The sequence below is a fragment of the Drosophila mauritiana genome, chromosome 3L (assembly GCF_004382145.1).
Source record: "Drosophila mauritiana strain mau12 chromosome 3L, ASM438214v1, whole genome shotgun sequence".
In the NCBI taxonomy this organism is placed as follows: Eukaryota; Metazoa; Arthropoda; class Insecta; order Diptera; family Drosophilidae; genus Drosophila; species Drosophila mauritiana.
In genome coordinates, this window is record NC_046669.1 from 17,635,022 (window position 1) to 17,653,208 (window position 18,187).

Here is an 18,187-nt window from a genome sequence, read left to right on the forward strand (position 1 = left end):
TTAATTAGATTGATTTGTTCCTTTATTCATCGATTTTTCATATTGCTCATCACTGACGAAACCAGCAATTGAACCAGTTCATTAACAACAGAGTTGCACAACAGTTCAGCAGCGGCGAAGTAAAATTTACTTTTGTTAATTAAACTGCTTTTAAAATGCTGCGAGCGGGATGCCAGCTGCTGACCCAGTCCACCCTGCCCACCGGGAAGACGGTCGGAAATAGTTTCGCACTCGAGTTCGTCCGCTGGCGCAGGAAACCGCGATGGCTGCCGGTGGCCAAGAGCAAGATGTTCCGCGTGCCTGAACGCAAAAAGCAGTCGGAGGAGGAGCGCACGGAGCTCATGAGGCTCCACAACCAGTACAAGTAGGTGCACCAGCTGGTGCAGATTCTGTCTCTCATCTGAGATAATTTCAATCAGTTTCAAAAGACGTTATTTAAAACAATCTACGCCTTGATTTCAGAACGCAGCTTCGCTCAGTGCGCCAGTTTCTAAGGGAGGAAGTCGTCCGCCACGAGGAAACCTCCACAGCAGATCACATCGTGCTGACTCCGGAGCAGGAGGAGGACGAGTTCCAGAAGTGCCTGGATGCCAATGATGCCTGGAACGCTGCGATAGCCAAGGAGCGAGATCAGCGACTGGCGAAGGAGCGCGAGAAAAAGGTGGCCTATGTTCAGGAGCGACTGGAGCTAAGACAGCTGCGCGAGGAGGAGCGCAAGGAGCAGGCCAACCAGCGGGTTCTGCTCGAGATTGAGCGTTCCAAGAACTATATCACTAGGGAGAACTTGGATGCAGCCATTGAGACTGCGTTGGCCAATCCCGTGGACCACAACTTCGCCATCGATATGGCCGGTAATCTTTACCAGGGACGAAGCACCTCTCAGCTCCCAAACGCCACTCCCGAACCCAACCAGCAAGTTTTGAGTAATTAATCAAGTGTCTTAGTTTGTTGTTACATTAAAATGCTTTTTATAGGTTTCTAACCAAAGTTAAAAGTCCGTATGTTTTTTTATTTTTCTGCACAATAAACAGTAAAAGAAATAAGAATTGGATAACCTAGCTATGGTAAAGCGATTTGCTAGAACTAGAATACTGTTCAAATTTTAAGACCGTATGAGAAATTATAATAATCACTTAATTTGAACATAGAATATTATTCTAAGAATATATCAGAATTCCATTAACTAATAAAATTAATTGCATTAAGTATTAATGTAATTTACGTTACATATCCCCAAGCTCCAAAACCATCTTTCTCGACTCGAAATCAATCCATATTCGAGTACAATTGTTAATAACCTTTTGAAAAGCATTTGTATTACAAAAATTTCTATATTTAACTTTTATATACGGCATTTAGAATAGGAATAACTTAAGCTTAGGCGCAGCCTATTTACTATATTACATATCTACCATGGGGAAGTGGGTGCTACGTGCCCGGTACTGGATTCGTTCGCTTGGATGCCGCATCCTGCTGCTGGAAAAGGTGCACCCAATCCGGAGTGGCCTTTAGTTTGGCTTGAATGGGTCCCAAGTTTATCATGTTTCCACTGCGTTGCTCGCGATTGGCGGTTACAGACATGAGTTCCTGCAGAAAACCCGGATCGAGACCCATGTCCAAGTCAAAGCGCGTGTCCCCCAGTTGGAGCTTGACGCGGCCGGATTTGTACCTCAGAATCTTGCCGATCTGTCCTTCTTCCAGCTGCCGTAGTACACTACCCTTGGGTCCGTTGGAGCATTTGTCTGCAGGACTTGCGGGTTCCGATTCACTGGTGGCCTGATGATGATCTCCCTTAGACGGTTCCGGATCTTCGGAATCGTCGCCCACACATGGCAACACATCTGGCAGTTGCATGAGAAAGATCTGCGCTTCGCTGGAGTCCAGAAAGTTGCCAATGGTGCGAGGGTAGCGACCGTACTGCAGTGGAGGTTCCTCTAAACTGGCTGTCTGGGCAGCCAAATGCATCTGCTGCAAATGCTGGGTCACTGCCAAAGTGTCTAGGAGCGAAATCGAATTAGATTATGCCATTTTTAAAGCTAAGTGTCTTACCTTTTAGTTTAGAGGTTGAACTTGCGTCTTCTTGCTTCGCAATCGGTGTCTTCTGGGTGACCCAGAGTCCTAAAGTTTATAAATAAATAAAGCATACATTTCATCTGCCTGTGTGCATCACAAAGTGGTTGTGATACGTACCCTCCTTTAGCAGGATCGGCCTGAGTGCCATCTCAGTCTTGTTAGCCTCCTCTTCGCTGAGCTCACCGCCACTGGCCTCCGACTCGCCCAAGAGCTCCTTGATTCGCTCGGCCTGGCTCTTGTCGTCCTTGCGATCCACCCGTTTCCTGGTCACGGCCACCTCCTCACCGCCCCGTGCATATGCCGTTCCATTTCCTGTCGACCTTCGAACATGAACATCGCCTGCTCCTTCGGAGAAGAGTCCCTGGGTTTGGATGAGCGTGGAGTTGCCCCCGCCAGCGGAATTTCCACCTCGACCACGTGTTGCTCCAGTGCCGTTGCCACGTCCACCCCTGCGGCCGCTCCTTGGCTGCGTGGTGTCCTTGGATGTCTTGACATTGCTGTGAATCAAATGACATGATGAAAAGAAAGATTCCCTTGGGCCATTTCACAACTCACGCATTCTTATTGCGCACAGCATTCAAATTGGGAGCAAAGACCTTTTTGCTGGCTGTCCCAGCGCCGCGCCCACCAAGGGTCAAGTCGCGGGCGGGGGTCAGCCTGGTCATTCCGTTTAGTGTCTCCAGTGGGCGTGCGCCGCCCCCAGACTGACCATTATTCGTGGTGGACCCACTGGCTCCACTGATGGACGAAGCTGCTGCTGTGGTGACCGTCATCCGCTTTGCTGGCATGGCGTTCCATTCGCGCCGCCCGTCCCCTCAAAAATTCGACCGAAGTCGCTGGGCTCTGGTTTCCCTGTAAGTCCGTGGATTTTGCGCTAGAATTGCCGCAGAATTCTTTGATTTTCCTTTGAGGTTAATGGGAATGCTGAGTCGATACACCACATGCCGATACACCGCAGTCGATAGATTGGAGTGTTGCCAGATGACTTTGATTTTGCTCAATACTTATCGGATTTTGAAACTGCGATTGCAGCAGGGTTCTATCGGCGCTTAAAAAAACGAATCATAATACTTCCATTCAAAGAAACACATACACATAGACAGCATAATAACAAAGAGCGATATGGCAAAACTAGCATATTGTTGCAGTAAACTCTAATGGAGTCTTTTTGAATGCAACATTGATACGATACATAATCTCTATTTTGGTTGGGCAATCGGTGCGATCAACTCCATCTGGCAACGCTAGTTGAGCTCTGCATTTTATAAACAAAGCAAACCGGCAAAACAATTTACGACTTTCCATGGCCAAAAAGTAACGAAATATAGAGGAAACTGGAGGAACCATGGCCTCCAAGCGCTTTTCTGCCATGAAGGACTTTGCGCGGTGCAAGAAACCGCGCCTGGATGTTAGCGTTACCCGGGGATCAGCACGACCCAGTCCACCAAGGAACAATTTCGATGGCATTCTCTGGGACGACGATGACGACGTCATCCTGATGGCCACCCAGCTGGCGGAGGCTGAAATCGAGGCAGAGGAGCGGAAAAAGAAGGGCGGAACAGAGTTGGACATCGGCCACAGCGAGGTCACCTTCAGCGAATTTGCACCCACTTTTCAGGGCTCCACCAGCACACAGCAATTGTTTCCGCCCCCACCGCCGCCACAAAAGAAACCTACTTCCCTGGATATGGAAGCCATTTTTGCGGATGACGATGATTTTGATTTTCTGGCCGTTACCCTCATGGACAGCGAGCCGCAAAAGATGCCGGAGCCGAAGCCCAGCACAAGTAGGATCACAACCACCAGCATCAATGTTCAGCAGAAAACGACGACCACGACGTCCATCAATGCCACGCAATCCCGCCAGCAGGAGCATCAGCTAAAGTTTCTCATGGATAGGATTGAAGCCCTTAAGCGGGAAAATGCGCAGCTGGAAAAGAATTTGGGCGACAGTAAGGAACGCAATGAAATCAAGTCTGGTGAGGTAGGTGGACATCAGGGTCAAACTATAACACCGATTCTAGACCTTACAGAAACTAACCATGTTATATATATTTCCCTAGGTTTCCTTACTTCGTGATGAGCTGAAGCACTTGCGCCAGCAGCTCCAGGCTAGCAAAATGGAAAAGCTGGCTCTGGCCGACGAAACGAATCGGGATTGCAACAAAAAAGTGGCGGAAGCGGCCAAACAAATTGCGGCCAAGGACATCGAGTTGAAGATTAAGAATGCCGAGTTCTCAAAGTTGAGGACACAGCAAAAAGCCCATGAAAGAAGTATGAATTCCAGCATGAGCATTTTGCAGGCTGCTCCCGATCCTTTGGAGAAACGGTTATCACTTCGCTTGACTAGGCTTAACGTACACAGATCTGTGCCAGGAGTGAAAACAGATAATGGCAGTGTGTTCGAATACAGCGAAAATGAGGAACAGACTAAGAAACGGAGAAATCATTTTGAACTCGAATTAAAGCAACTGCTGCTGCATTACGCTCGTCTGCAGGCGAAGCCGGAATCTGTGGATAACCTCCTGCCAAGAATACTCTCGTCGGTCGGCAAGGTATTCACGGAGTTTGCTTCGTATGCTCAAAGTTTGGACTTTCCACACAACTGCATGTTATATCCCTACAATCCCCACAACCTAGAGGAGGAAGTTCATCGCATTTCCCTCACCCATCAGAGCTGTTTGTATGATAACGAAAAGGCTGTTCCGCTGCGTCGCTTTATCGCTACCTTGGCATTGATTTGCCGACAAGAGGAAAGGATTTCTAGAGGTCTCACGGAGTGGAAAGAAAATGATCTGGGACTGCTAGATATGGCTATTGAAGCTATCACAAAACTGGGATTTTCCTACGAGGTCGGCCAACACTTTGGATTGATGGAAGCCTTGACTTCCCTCCTAAATAGCCTCCTACAGGGAAATGGCCTTCTTCAACATAACGAGGACCTACTCTTTGATCTGCTTAAGCAGTTAGTTTTTACTCGTCCCAATCCTTGGGTTTTTGCTGAGCTTAGCTCGTGCCTTTTAAGCTGCCTTCGACATCCCCAACTTATGGATAAAATGTGTGTGAATAGTCCCAAGGACTGCTTCGTATCGGATCGCGTTCGCTCCTTGTATCGATTTGGTCCCGACTCCTGTTTACTTCAAGTCTACGCGGGCTTACTCGAGCTATGCTTCTTTAGTGAAACTCCACTGCGGCAGGACTACTTTCAGTTGCTGCTTAAGATCGGAGGAAATCATGTGCGATTCGCTTTCGAGTGCTTCAAGAACCCACCGGATTTCATACTTGAAATGCTGCCGTACTTTGCGGATGATGGCGACGAGGACTCCAGCGATGGTACTCTGATGAAAACAGGCACCAGTCTGAGCTGCAACTCCACAGGAGCTGTGCAGGGATCGGTCTCCAACGGATCGACATCAGCATCTGTTTCGAACCTGAATCAAAATTCAAATTCGAGTACAACGCAGCGAGGAAAAGGCTGCGAGTGCTATGTAAAGTTGTGCCTCAGTGCGGTAACAATTGTCTTCCAGGTGATGCACCAATGGATGCTGCACAACAGGAAAGCAGGTGCGTTTGAGAAAGGATTTTCATGATCCGAGACAAACTTTAACTAAGTATTTTACTTTAAATCACACTAATCAATATTTGTACTCACTATTTAGGCACCGAAGAAGTTGGCGAGATCTCCCGCATCGCAGTCCACCTGCTGTCCCTTGTCTTTCACGAGTATTACCTCACCTGTCTGTTCCGCGACTCCGAGGAGACGACCAAACACTACCTCAGCCTTATATGCAACTGGTGGAGCGAGCATGCGGACCTGCTTGGTTTTCAGCCAATACATTGTAAGTGAACTATCAACACTACATTTTCCGTTGCTAACTTCTTAAATATTTTCCTGCCATTTAGTGCGTTTGTTAAACCAACTGGTTAAAGCCCATTTCATGCTTAAACCCCTTCATCTGGAGGCCAAGCCCAATAATCCAGTCAACGACCTCTCCGAATGGAAGCGCATTGTCAAGAATGCGGATGACCAAAGGACTGTGAAGTCGGCTGTGACAGTTGATCCCAGCAAATTACTCGACACCGACTTCTTTAGTGCCCTTAAACGGGAGGAGAATACTTTTGAGTAATTATAGTTAGTTTAAACGTTATAGTAATAGACTTAAACTTACTTATAGGTGGGGTGTTAATTTATTGTGAAGTCTTAAAAAATATGTTAAAAAATTGAAAAGCCTTACTGCGCGAATGTGGAGTTTAAATTACGCATTCCAAAATACAAATATGTAATGCTTACCAACTGAGCAGCATTTAAATTAACCGCTAAGTAATCGATTTTGCATTTCGATGTCAACTTATATATCGATAATATAATATATTTGTTGGTGTTTCAGCATATCGCTCCGAAGAAACTGGATAAAACAGCTGATACTGCTCAATTGAACTAGTTCAGTTTGCACGGAACTAGTTTGTAAGCGCGTTGCTTTTCTTAATTTTGTAAATATTTAGTTGTTTTTCAATTTTTACATTGCAAACCTGTGCTTATAGTGTATAAAACAATGTACCCTGATTAAAAGTTCACGTGCACTTATGGTACTTACTGCAACAAACGTGATTCAATGCAAATGCTTATATTTGTTAATTTAATAACAATCGCAAAGGTACGTGCAAATAAAAAATACTTCCTCTGATAATAAGATATTATAATTGTAAAATGATCATAGAACAGAACATCAAAGAACTTTTGTTTTTTCGTTTCACTTATATGTTTTTAACATGCAATTGTGTATACATACATATATGCCAATATGATGTATGTATGTATGATATAAATATTTATGTACGTATGTAACAAGATCCTTCTCCAATGTAAAACAACATCATGTTATCCATAATATTAGAGCTTACTCGCATATACAGAATATTAAATACCTCTCCTTTTACCCGTAAAACGATTATTAAGCTAAACTCCGATTTTAGTGTAAATCATATCTTAGCAAATTGTGGATGTTAAATTGGATATAACATTTTATACACACACAAGATCTGAACAATGCTAAAACTAAATTTCTGAAATCTATTTTTGAAATTTTATTAGTTTTTAAACAGATCAAAAACGAAAAAGCTTATTACTCATTTGTTTAACGTAAATGACATTTCTTTCCTTATAGTTATTTTTTTCATCATCTTTACTTCAGAAGATCACCTAAAGACTGCTTAAGTCGCACTATATATTCAAAGAATTAATTTGTAAAACAGCGGAAAATGCTAAACATCAAAACCTCAAAACATTTCCGTGAGGCAATCTTATCTTTATCATCTCCAACTCAAGAATATCATCACTTTTCGATTGGCATATCTATAAGGATTTTCCACGTAGCTTAACAAAGTCCAAAACATGTCCCCATGTGCAAAGTTTAATTTTGACAACCTTAACTAATTTTTATAAATTATAATTTTATAAAGTGGTTCAGTTAAGCCACCGACAATTGCGCTTTGTTTGGGGTGTGCTAACAAAACACGTTTTATTATTTAATTCCGCAAAGCGATGTTCTCTACATCTACACGTAGAAAAGTTTTCTTTTTTTTTTATTATATTTGTTTTTAATTATATTTTTAGAATTTGTTCTTATAAAATTGCCGATTTATTTAAAGAAAAAATCAAAGACTATTTTACAACATCCAAAACGGTCTTTAATTTCTTTAGAAAGGGCTTAAATTACGTTTTATATCGAAAAACCTAAGCATATTTAAAGCTTATAATCTACTTATAGCCATTATGTATTACATGTGATTATTAAATAAGTGAATAAAACCATTTCACCAATGTTGAAATGTACAAGATGTGAAGAATCTGAAGTGAAAAGTGAATTGTTTTCTGTGCTGATCATGCATGCAGTGATAACGACAAAGCTTCCAGATATACCAGTTGTAATTCAGAGGGAACCCCGAGATAATTTCGTAACTAGTGCACCATACATGGGCTCAGTCGGTTGGCGAGGTCTCATCTGAAAAGTCGTATAACTATGGAGCGGGAAAACTACAGTGCGGAATATTTCGAGAGAGCTTTGGCGAGAGCTTATGGTTGTGAAATGCTTCTCGTTGAGAACTTTCACATCGAGGCGGTGAGCCAGAAGGGCGAGAACTTTTGCAGCGTCATCTACCGGGTGGCGTTGGACTTTCGCAGGTCCCCCGGTGGCGCTCTCGAATCAGGGAAATATATTCTCAAGGATCTGCTGCCCGCCGCCGCTGCACTGGGCTCCAACGAAAAGGATATGTTCGAGTTACTCCTGCCTGCCATGCAAGCCATTCTTGAAGAAGCTCCAAAAGAGATTGGCGAGCGCAAGCTGAGTGCAAAGTAAGTTCGTCAGCTTTCCCAAAACTCTGGGTATCTTGGGAAAATCCAATTGACATGTACTCTCTTTATTTAAGTTGCCTGCTAGCCGAGATATCTGCTGGAAAAGAGCTCTACATCATGGAGGATCTGGGCGCCCTGGGATACGGATCCTTTGATCGCCGTCAAGGCTTAAATCTGGAAGAAGCCAAGATTTGCGTTAGGAAACTGGCTCAGTTCCACGGTGCCTCCAAGGTTCTGTTCGAGAAGAAACCCGAATTGATTCAAAGGCTTTCACCATCTCACTATGCCAATGGACTGAACGATCGCTTCGCCCAGGCTCTTGTCCTGGAGGGCACCGAGTATGCCGCAGAAGCGTTTGCCGAAGAACTTCCGGAAATATCAAAGAAAATGAAGGCTCAAATTCCAGACGCATATACGAAGAGAATGCGAGATGTCGTTGATCCCAACAAGTCATCATTGAATGCAGTTATTCATGGCGATCCCTGGTTAAATAACATAATGTTTGATTCAGTTAATAAGAAGGCAACTCTCGTGAGTACAAATAATCGGAAATAGGCTTACAAAATGTTTTTAACATCGTTGTTACCATTTTTAGGTGGACTTCCAGAACTGTTACTGGGGTAGCCCGGCCATAGACCTCTACTTTCTATTTTACACCAGCCTCAAGCATGAATTACTGCTAAATAGTCAAGATGAGATTCTGAATCACTATTTCGACAATCTTCTGGAAACCTTGCGGCATTGCGGCTATAAAGACACACTGCCCACTTTTGGCCAGTTAAAGGATGAGATGAAACGGTGTTTGTTTTATGGATATTACACCGTAGTCTGTGAACTTCCCATATGTTGTTCTTCTCCTGAGGCAAGTGTGGATTTCGGGGTTCACACCTTCGTAAATACGGATGCTATGTTAAAGAAGCGACACCAACTATTCGCCAGCGAACGAGTGCGTCAAACCATAAAGTCCACTCTGCTTATGTTGGATAGTGAGGGTATATTAGAAACCCCCTAAACCCCCTGCTTAGTTTGTCTTGTCAGTAGTTTTTGGTGGTACAAGTTCCTCTGATTATTTAATATCAACAGTAAAAAAGTGTAATATTAACTTACAAATACTAATAGCTAAGCAAATTAATGTCATACTTTATTCAATTAAGAAGTGTTTTTAAAAGATTTTTGAATATAACTTATTTTTTCTTTCATTTAAATTTCTATATTATTGATTCATTAACGTCCGTCCCTCTCCATTTACAACCAACTTTTTGTTCAAGGAAAGAAACCCAACTCGAATGTTGCTCTTTATAAATAAATTTGTTGTCTGCCAAAGTTTCTGGCCAAGATTTACGAGTGTGAGTGTGTGATGCATGTGCCTCGGCTGGCTGCACTAAGAGCGATAAAGTTCTCACCTCCATTTCGATCCACCTCCTTGAAGCTAAATATGCAAATCGCTTGCAGTTATTCTTAGAAAGTTGTCAGCTGCCAAGTGTAAGCCAACTCGGCTCCAACTGAAGCCAAGCGAAGCGCATCGGGGAGCATATAGGACCAAAATCGAGGAGGAATATCGTGTTGGAGCGTGGTGGCCAAAGTGCATTTGACGCCAATGTTACTTCGAACACTCATGTCCTTCTTTCAAGTGTTTAAAAAGCAATTTATTGCTATTGTTCGAAAGCAGTCAACTAAAGCCTTTATAAGCTAGACTTTGAAAAGGGAAACCTTTGGCGGAATTTATTTATATGGGCAAAGTATTACAAGCACAAGTGTTTTTGAAAAAATCCATATCTTTGCAAATTCTATATAAATGCTTGATAATAGTTTTCTTTAAAAAGTGTTAAACATAATTTTTAGACCTACAATGCAATGGATTATCCTTTGAATTACATTAATCGTTTCAACTGTCGGTCAATTACCATTTTCCCCCACTTCTTACCACTTTCGAGTCCCCATGGCTAAAATGTAAAGCTTAATTAACATGGAAAACAAACACGTAGGCCCAAAAGCAAACAGAAATCTGTCTAAGGCTGCCAACCAGTCGAAAGAAACTCATAAATCAATTTTGAAATGCATTAGAGACAGGTAACTTGCCGCCGCATCTGCCCATTCCCCAATTTTGTCAAGGAAATGGCTTCGAGCAAGTGACTGCAGAATTTCAGCAACTCGAAGGGGTCAACTTTCTGGAGCTGGTCAGTGGCCAAAAGTTGCAGCAGAGTCAACCCCCAAGCACGAAATCCCAGCCCCCTTCGTCACCTATCAATTAATGTGTGTTTCTCCAGTGTCATGGTAGAAGTTGCTTCCTTTGCTTTCATCTGGGGTTGCATTTACTTAACGCCTCGCCTCAGCACTTAACTTCCGTTTCCTGTTACCCTGGGCAGGGGAAGGGGTTTTGATACGGAGTCTGCGACTTTCGGGCAAGGCATTTGCAACTAATTGAAAGTGCAATGCGATGCTGCAGAATGCAATTAATGCCTTGAGGCCCTGGGAGGCCAATCCACCCAACCACGGACGTCTGCAGACGAGAAGTTGCATTCGAAACCGAAATGCACAGAAAAAACGATGTGCAAATTAAGATTCTTTGGGGGGAGCTCAAAAATAACACAGGAAATTCGAGGAAGTGAGTGAGGTATTGATTTTTGGAAAAATCTTGTGTATACCCATTCGACTTTTTACAAACTAAATAATACATAACTAGAGCCTTAGAAATCGTAACTTAGGAAAACAATAGGACTGTCCCAAAACTTAAAGGTTCTTTAATCTTCGAACCCTTGACAACACCCTCTACAATTTCATATTATTGTAGTGCCGCACCATTTCCTATCTGAATAACTCAAGAAACTTTTATCAATTAGCTGCCAAATACTCAGCGTAAGGCTCATGTTTGCGAAATTACGGTTCAAGTCCGAGTCCTGTGGGGCAAACAATTAAAAGCAATAAATTTGCACAGGCAACCATAAATCAAAGTCCGATCATAATCTCAGCCCAAGCAAATAGAGAGAAAAACCCAAAAACGAAGCTCTCGCTTCCGCCCGAATTTTCCCCGCCTTTTTCCAAAAAGTTCCAATCCAAGGAAGTTCACCGCAATCCGGGGAAATAGTCGCTTCGCTTCGTTTATTAATTGTACAACTGTCTCCAATCATAATTAATGAACTTTGGCACATCCTCCGCCGCAAACTCCACATATCCCTTATTTTGGAGTGGAGTGGAAAACCAACACTGAAGTATAAACACAAATGTTTTCCTTGGCACACCATAAATCTTTCATTTGGCAAATCTCTGTTGGACCTTTCCGTTCACAATTCGTGTTGCTCCCCCAACTATTATTTTTTGGATTTACTCGGCTTTATGGTTGGCACTATCAATTAGACACATTAAAGGATCTACTGGCTTAGGCTATTATTGCCCAAGAAAATATTATAATAATAATCTGCAAAATCGAATTTTTAAAAGTAGCCAATGTGCAATTCCTTTTTTTTTAATTAAAAAAAATAAATTTCTTGCTCTCCCAAATGGCGAAGAGTGCTCCACCTGCATATTAAGATTACATGACTTGGTAGTTTCAGTCCTAGAGAGCGAAAAAGTACATATGCAAATCTCTTATAATTACCAGCTAGAATCTTTGGACCACATCCCCTATTTGCAACCAAAAAAGCTAAAAGCAAACATTTAAATTGCGATAATTTTTCATTTAGCTGGGACTTTTCATCCACGGCACTCATCAGTGGCTCATTTATCAACGATGTCTGCGAGATTGCGTTTAGTCAGTTAGTCATTTCGGAGCCAAATTTAAATAATTTCAAAGTGATGACAAAAGCTTTTCCAGCTATCCAAGTAATTATGTGCCCACATGGCATCCAGAGAAGGTTATGTGGGGACTCTACGCATTAACACTTTCACGGCAACTGTCTAAAGATAAATGAAAGCATCATTAGTCATTGGCCAACCCCACAAGCCCCGTAATCACATGTGTCCTCCACAATTTTTCACATTCCATGCCAGAAGGGGTGGGATTATGTGTGATTAAATCCTTCAGATACCCAAGTATTCATATGTAAATTCTTTGTGGCAGGGTGTGACAGGTCCTGTTTCTAGTCTTGCAACTAAGTACTTTGAGTCTTTTTGGTCCATTGTGTGTGGCAAATTATTTATTGGCCATCATTACTTTGATTGCCTGAGGCTTTTCGAAGTTTTAAAGAAACATTTTTGAAAGGGAAATTCTGTTTGTATGTGTATAATTTTTAACCATTTTTGGCTAACCGTATAACCAGATTAGCCTAACTAATTCATAAAAATATATTACAATTAAGTTAAATAGGTGCTCCTGTATTTCCGTTTCATTATAAAATTTTATTGACTTGATTTTACTGTGGAAAGCATTTAAAATTTGTCAAAACTCTCTTCTTTAAGACGTTTTTGGTTTATAAATAAAGAAATCCTGCGCTATTTTAGATAAAATCCTAATGACGTTTTCTGTTAAGCGGTCGATGGCAGCTAACTTTTATGGGTTCAACACAGACATGGGCCAAAAACTAATTACCTCGAATGGAGTTTTTACAGGGGAGCTGAGAAAATTTTATGGTCGGTGTGGTTTCGGCACTTTCAATATAATTTTTAATGTCATTTTGCATAGGATTTGAATACGGCAATCGATAAAATGGTCTCTTTCCCTCCGAAAAAGGTTTTATGACACTTTCAGTCTGAGCGAGTTAAGGCGGAAAATTTGTTGGTCCATAAAAGTGCAGAGTCGTCTCTCAAAATGGGTAACAAAAATTATTCATAGTGCAGTTGCCCATATCCCTCAACCTCGATTACCTTCGTCATGTCTTGGTAATATAAGTAGTGTGGATCTCGCAAAGTTCCTAAAAATTTATTACAAGGAAGTTACTGCGCGAAAAACAACAAGTTTACTACCCGAATATATTTCTTTTACAGATATTCTCAAATATTCTCAAACAAGTATTACACCTAACCTACTTTTGCAGAAAAATATTAATTGTATATAGAACAATGCAAAAATATTAATAAATTCATTTATCAATTTCACTCAATGTTAAGTATTGTTTTTAATTTTATAATATACTTTACTTGCAGTGTATTTTTGAATTGTCCTCATCAACATGCGGCCCAAGGATCATCCCGATCTGCACTTCGACGTGATTCCCAAGCTCTATGATGCCCATTCCAAGGTGTTTCTAACAAGCTTGTGCGATGTGGATGAGCAACTCAGACTATTGCCACGCCGATTCTGTCGGATGTACACCACTCGTCCACTGGCCATCCAGCTGCTTCAGTATCTGCAATCCCGCAAAGCGAACGTTTCGGAACAGGACTTCTTCGTTGTGGAGGAGTGCCAGCCCTTCGCACTGCTTCTTAAGGACGGAAAACGGCTGGAGGGGATGCTATGCTCTGGAAGTCATCTGGGGCACAGCCTCATTCTGCTTATCAGGCGGCAGCAGGGAAACAGATTGCTGTACTGCTACTCGGCTATGAGGCTGGATAATCTTGGTCGTCTACTGGGCAACTCTGTCTTCAACTATTGGATAGCCCAGGGAACCGAGCAGCTGTATCTGAATCTCTCCTCTGTAAATTTGCCATTCGATCATGTTGATTTTGATGAGATGGCTCATTTCATCGAGGATCTCGGAGCAAGGAATGACCAGAGTGTGGTGCACCTGAAAGTGCCAAAATTTGGCTACGAGGAAATGTTATGGAGACTGGCACACACAAGTCTTCGCGGGCATATTCATTTGGGCGACCATATTGCAAAAAGCTATGAGTGCCTTAGCATTGATCTGGAGCGTTTTCTGGAAGAAAATTATGTACCAAGAGTTTTCGTCAGCGGTTGTCCGACGGACTTTAATTACTATCAAAAGGTAGTTTCCTTGGATCTAAAGGAACTTAAGTGGACACCGACTCCGACCAGGATGCATCTTCGGCAGCTATGCAGCCTCTTGCGACCTCAACACATCCAGGGGATTGTCCAATTTCATACGGATGGCATTGTGCCTCCCATTCCGTCATTCCTAAAGATCTTCAAGGCAAACTATTCACCGCAAAACGATGCAGTGGTGTCAAGGATTAGGAGTGAATTTCAAGCAGGACAGCCGAAGCAAGGACCCTATCGCGCTTTCCAGTCCAGAAGGGCCTTTGAATTTGTGAACGATGGCGACGAAAGCAGTAGTTCGGGTTAGATTAAGGTATCTCCCTATTAGAATAAGTAATTTATTTAGCTGTTGCTCCGCACAGTGCCCCTATGAGTTTTATTTATCCAAACGCTTCACAATATATAAACATAAATTGTTTGAATTGTCTTGTATTAATTTTTTTGTTCAGTAAGTGTATCTTCGTCGGACCAGGACTCGGCAAGTCGCTCAAAATCATCACTGTCTATTTCCGCCTTTACGCTAAAGGTTTTATGATCATCGCCAGCACCCTGGGACTCCTTGGTTGTATCACAGCCGGGTGAGAGATCCATACCTTCTGGTTGCTTTTCAATTAGCTTTATGGTGTCCCCGTTGCACTCTTTTAGGGATTCCATGTCCATTGCATTCTGGGTCTCGGTCGAAGCGTTTACTTTGGCAATTTGACATTGTTTATTATATTTAGGAAGTTCTACAATTTTTGATAAACGTCTATTCATTTCACACATTTTGGGAATTGTGAAGAGTAGAAACAGCCCTGATAGTTGAATGCATTTTGTAATGTTGTTTTTTATTTATTAAAGATAGACTTACCTAATTGGCCAACAATAAGAAAGTTAATCTGCTTTCCAAATTTGCTAATTAGTAGGAGAATCCCAAGCCACTTGAATGATTTCGAAAAGCTCTTTACTAGTAATATCTCTCGTATATTATTGAGAAACCCAACAACTTGGCTTGAAACTAGAACACCCAGTTGCTTAGATAGCTCCTGAGAGATTCTTAAGTCTTTGTCAAAATATTTCGCATAGCTGTTGTTCTGGATATGGGTACTAGTGTACTGAACCAAAAAACGGTACCCCATTGATATGACCATGATTATCAAAGCCCATACGCTCACCACGAACACAAATGGTTCAGAAAGCATATCATACATTATGGTCTGTAGGATTACGAATGCAAGCATCGACTTTATCCAGTTGCGCCACAGGATCAGCTCAGTTATTCCCTCCCAGATGGAGATGAGTTTAGCTTCGTTTAGCTCCGCATCGGCTCCAGAAACTTTAACAAGGCTCGCGCTTGTAGCCATATTTTTTTGAGTTTTTAAGACTTTTAGTACTGAGAAGATATACAAATTACAAAAACTTGGATACGAATGCAACGACAGTAAAATATTCGAATACTAGACTATATTTTGTTTTTTATACTTATCACTCGTAGAATACTAGATTTGTTCAAAAGTTAGATACCTTTAAGGTGGAACGAAACGTTTCCCGCTCCATACTTTATATCCTTGAGCAGGATTGCTAGGCTAGTCTATATGTATATACTTATGGCTGTGTCAGTCTGTCCGTCCGTAAAAAAGTCAAGATTCTGTGAAATTAAGCATGCAGATTGTTTCAAAAAATTGCCACAAACTGATTAAAATTTTCACATTCCCACATATGGAAAATATTGTAATTAACACCACTAACTGCGTAAAGGGTATCTGTTAGTTGAGGAGCTTCTATATTTATGTATATTTATATATTGTTTATAATACGAGATGCGTGATACACCGATACAAGAAAGCTCCCAACATTTAACCGCCAAAAGCACCTGTTGCCAATTCGTCATCTGTCATCTGATTAAAAATAACCTTTTTACGTGAATTATGCAAATTATTCATAAATAGCATTGTCTTTGCTTGGGGTTGTAAAATGGGTTTTCGCGGCTACAAAATTTGCTTCAGCTTGGAAGTGAATCGCAAGAAATTGAACTTCATATTTAATTTCTGTAATCGGTGATAATAAATTCATTTTAGCTTCTTCTCATTTAACTATTTTTCTAACCATAGGCAAATTATGTTTTTGAAAATTAAGCATTACTGGTCGTACATTTTCCATTTGATCTCTTACTTCAACGATTGCTAAGTCAAACAGAACGCTTTTCAAGATCTCTTTGTCACAGCTTGGTTCGCGTTTGATCCGCACCGTCAACAAGGTCTTTTATTCGAGTTCTTGGAGCATCCTGGGCAAATAATTTTGGCACGAGGTGTGACCAACGCCCATTGAGGGTGTGGTTAATGACACTCAGCCTTCTGCCTGCCAAGTCAATCGCTTGCCGATTGATTTGTCAAAGGCATTACGCTAATATTTTGGGCAAATACTGGAAAAATTCACTGGCTCACTGGCGTCAAAATGACATCGAGTGGTTTAAATTTCCACCCTCAAGATTCAGAAAATAAATGATTTTGGGGAGGGTAGAGAAAAGAATACTAAAATCTGAATAATTAAAATCAATCGTTCAAAAGCGTTTGAGGGCTCGAAATGGTTAAAGGGTCCACTTACACCTTTGAAATTAAAGCAGTACAATATATTTAAAACTTTAAACTAAAATAGTAGATTTTACAAAATATGATGAATATAAAATGAAAACCTCTTAGTTTGTCAAAAACAATATAATAATCCTCTTTAACAGTCCAACCATTTCCATTTCTAATAGACATTTGTTCATCACCCATCTGAGATTACTTGAGAAATCTTCGTAATTTCTGCCGTCTTCAATTAGAATTACTGGAATTAATATGCAAACAGCAAAATCGATGTATTTTCACATGTACGAATGCAGTTTAATTAAACCGAATTCCCCCATAATGCTCACATCACGACATGGACAACACAAGCTGTACAGGATATTAGAATGTTTGACAAGTTGTCAATGCATCAAGATGCAGAGGACAAGGCAGAAAATTGGCCAGAAAATCTTATCGTTCATTTTGAATGTAAATTAAAACAAATACACATAAAATTACTTAAAACTGCATTGAGTTTCTTTGGCTCCTGTCACAAAATGATAGCCATTTCCATGCTAATGCCTAAAATATAAAAGGTCGATATGGCAAGGCACTTGATTTACAAATTACGAGATTTCACTTCATTCTTAAGAGTTTTTAGAAATTTAAATATTATAACCAACATATTTATCATGGGTTTTAAGGCACTTTTTATAAGATTTTTCAGTTGTTTTCAAAAGGTCAAGAAAGGGGAATAGTAAATAGGTTCACAGATGTGACCAGACGACTTCTTAGGGTAGTGTGAAAATAAGACAAGGGGAACGTCTGAAAACCACCTGAAAATCTCAGCAAATATTCTTCTTTCGGCCCGATAAAGTTGTCATACGAGTTCGGCTCCTTCGACGTATTCCCTTCGACTTCTTTATGGCCAGGCGACAATGCCAGGAATTTCTTGTATTAAAATCGAAATGGCCAAGGGCCAGGAATCCACCCCAGACATAGACAAACGTATCTCTGCGAGATGGGGGGAGTGAATATTTGGGCTTGGCTCTGAGTTCAGGCCGTGTCCTTACAGCTGTCAACATGTTTAATTGAAACTGACACTCAGTGTCATTTTATGTACATTGCCATGCGTTGCCGTTACCTTAACTGTAACTGTAATTCGACTTGGCCAAATCCTGCTCCATTATTGCGGAACATTTCGAGAGGGGGTGTGTTGGCTACCCAAATCTCCCCCTTTTCGGGGGTCACATTGCATTGCGATGTATGTAAGTTGTTTCCGTTGTGGTGTATTAGTTGAATTTATATCCTTGGACTTCCTTCGACTCTTTCAGCTAAAAAGCAAGTCCTGTTCGATTTAAA

At 41.5% G+C, this 18,187-nt stretch overlaps 6 protein-coding genes across 7 annotated transcripts; 4 read left to right on the plus strand and 2 right to left on the minus strand.

The window, feature by feature from the left end:
- Nucleotides 1-83: 83 nt before the first annotated feature.
- On the plus strand, nt 84-994 carry LOC117139067 (probable 28S ribosomal protein S26, mitochondrial). Its single transcript, XM_033301177.1, has 2 exons — nt 84-364; nt 463-994. The coding sequence occupies exons 1-2, from the start codon at nt 156-158 to the stop codon at nt 929-931; spliced, it is 678 nt and encodes a 225-aa protein (XP_033157068.1). The 5' UTR covers nt 84-155; the 3' UTR covers nt 932-994.
- A 317-nt stretch (nt 995-1,311) lies between these two features.
- Nucleotides 1,312-3,043, minus strand: LOC117139062 (DNA-directed RNA polymerase III subunit RPC4). Its single transcript, XM_033301171.1, has 4 exons — nt 2,629-3,043; nt 2,191-2,570; nt 2,050-2,118; nt 1,312-1,997 (listed from the first exon to the last, which is right to left on the minus strand). The coding sequence occupies exons 1-4, from the start codon at nt 2,859-2,861 to the stop codon at nt 1,429-1,431; spliced, it is 1,251 nt and encodes a 416-aa protein (XP_033157062.1). The 5' UTR covers nt 2,862-3,043; the 3' UTR covers nt 1,312-1,428.
- A 269-nt stretch (nt 3,044-3,312) lies between these two features.
- On the plus strand, nt 3,313-6,368 carry LOC117139061 (ATR-interacting protein mus304). Its single transcript, XM_033301170.1, has 4 exons — nt 3,313-4,057; nt 4,137-5,637; nt 5,733-5,912; nt 5,977-6,368. Exons 1-4 carry the CDS (start codon nt 3,419-3,421, stop codon nt 6,198-6,200), a joined length of 2,544 nt encoding a protein of 847 aa, XP_033157061.1. The 5' UTR covers nt 3,313-3,418; the 3' UTR covers nt 6,201-6,368.
- A 140-nt stretch (nt 6,369-6,508) lies between these two features.
- LOC117139065 lies at nt 6,509-14,719 on the plus strand. Of its 2 annotated transcripts, none has more exons than XM_033301174.1 (2): nt 6,509-6,728; nt 13,505-14,719. In XM_033301174.1, the coding sequence occupies exon 2, from the start codon at nt 13,531-13,533 to the stop codon at nt 14,602-14,604; it is 1,074 nt and encodes a 357-aa protein (XP_033157065.1). In that variant the 5' UTR covers nt 6,509-6,728; nt 13,505-13,530; the 3' UTR covers nt 14,605-14,719. The 2 variants fall into 2 exon arrangements, with proteins under 2 accessions (XP_033157065.1, XP_033157066.1); XM_033301175.1 differs by lacking the exon at nt 6,509-6,728 and adding an exon at nt 9,268-9,287.
- LOC117139064 lies at nt 7,886-9,630 on the plus strand. The gene is made up of 3 exons (XM_033301173.1): nt 7,886-8,425; nt 8,500-8,956; nt 9,021-9,630. The coding sequence occupies exons 1-3, from the start codon at nt 8,094-8,096 to the stop codon at nt 9,435-9,437; spliced, it is 1,206 nt and encodes a 401-aa protein (XP_033157064.1). The 5' UTR covers nt 7,886-8,093; the 3' UTR covers nt 9,438-9,630.
- Nucleotides 14,709-15,679, minus strand: LOC117139066. The gene is made up of 2 exons (XM_033301176.1): nt 15,148-15,679; nt 14,709-15,091 (listed from the first exon to the last, which is right to left on the minus strand). Exons 1-2 carry the CDS (start codon nt 15,638-15,640, stop codon nt 14,730-14,732), a joined length of 855 nt encoding a protein of 284 aa, XP_033157067.1. The 5' UTR covers nt 15,641-15,679; the 3' UTR covers nt 14,709-14,729.
- Between the last annotated feature and the right edge of the window lie 2,508 nt (nt 15,680-18,187).

Coding starts and splice junctions, on each gene's coding strand:
- LOC117139066 (XM_033301176.1), bottom strand. CDS start 15,640: ATGGCTACAAGCGCGAGCCTTGTTAAAGTTTCTGGAGCCGATGCGGAG. Junction 15,092..15,147: donor TCTTATTGTTGGCCAATTAG/GTAAGTCTATCT, acceptor TTCAACTATCAG/GGCTGTTTCTACTCTTCACA.
- LOC117139061 (XM_033301170.1), top strand. CDS start 3,419: ATGGCCTCCAAGCGCTTTTCTGCCATGAAGGACTTTGCGCGGTGCAAG. Junction 4,058..4,136: donor ATGAAATCAAGTCTGGTGAG/GTAGGTGGACAT, acceptor ATATTTCCCTAG/GTTTCCTTACTTCGTGATGA. Junction 5,638..5,732: donor GCTGCACAACAGGAAAGCAG/GTGCGTTTGAGA, acceptor CTCACTATTTAG/GCACCGAAGAAGTTGGCGAG.
- LOC117139062 (XM_033301171.1), bottom strand. CDS start 2,861: ATGCCAGCAAAGCGGATGACGGTCACCACAGCAGCAGCTTCGTCCATC. Junction 2,571..2,628: donor GCTGTGCGCAATAAGAATGC/GTGAGTTGTGAA, acceptor TTTGATTCACAG/CAATGTCAAGACATCCAAGG. Junction 2,119..2,190: donor GCCGATCCTGCTAAAGGAGG/GTACGTATCACA, acceptor TATAAACTTTAG/GACTCTGGGTCACCCAGAAG.
- LOC117139064 (XM_033301173.1), top strand. CDS start 8,094: ATGGAGCGGGAAAACTACAGTGCGGAATATTTCGAGAGAGCTTTGGCG. Junction 8,426..8,499: donor GAGCGCAAGCTGAGTGCAAA/GTAAGTTCGTCA, acceptor TCTTTATTTAAG/TTGCCTGCTAGCCGAGATAT. Junction 8,957..9,020: donor TTAATAAGAAGGCAACTCTC/GTGAGTACAAAT, acceptor TACCATTTTTAG/GTGGACTTCCAGAACTGTTA.
- LOC117139065 (XM_033301174.1), top strand. CDS start 13,531: ATGCGGCCCAAGGATCATCCCGATCTGCACTTCGACGTGATTCCCAAG.
- LOC117139067 (XM_033301177.1), top strand. CDS start 156: ATGCTGCGAGCGGGATGCCAGCTGCTGACCCAGTCCACCCTGCCCACC. Junction 365..462: donor AGGCTCCACAACCAGTACAA/GTAGGTGCACCA, acceptor CCTTGATTTCAG/AACGCAGCTTCGCTCAGTGC.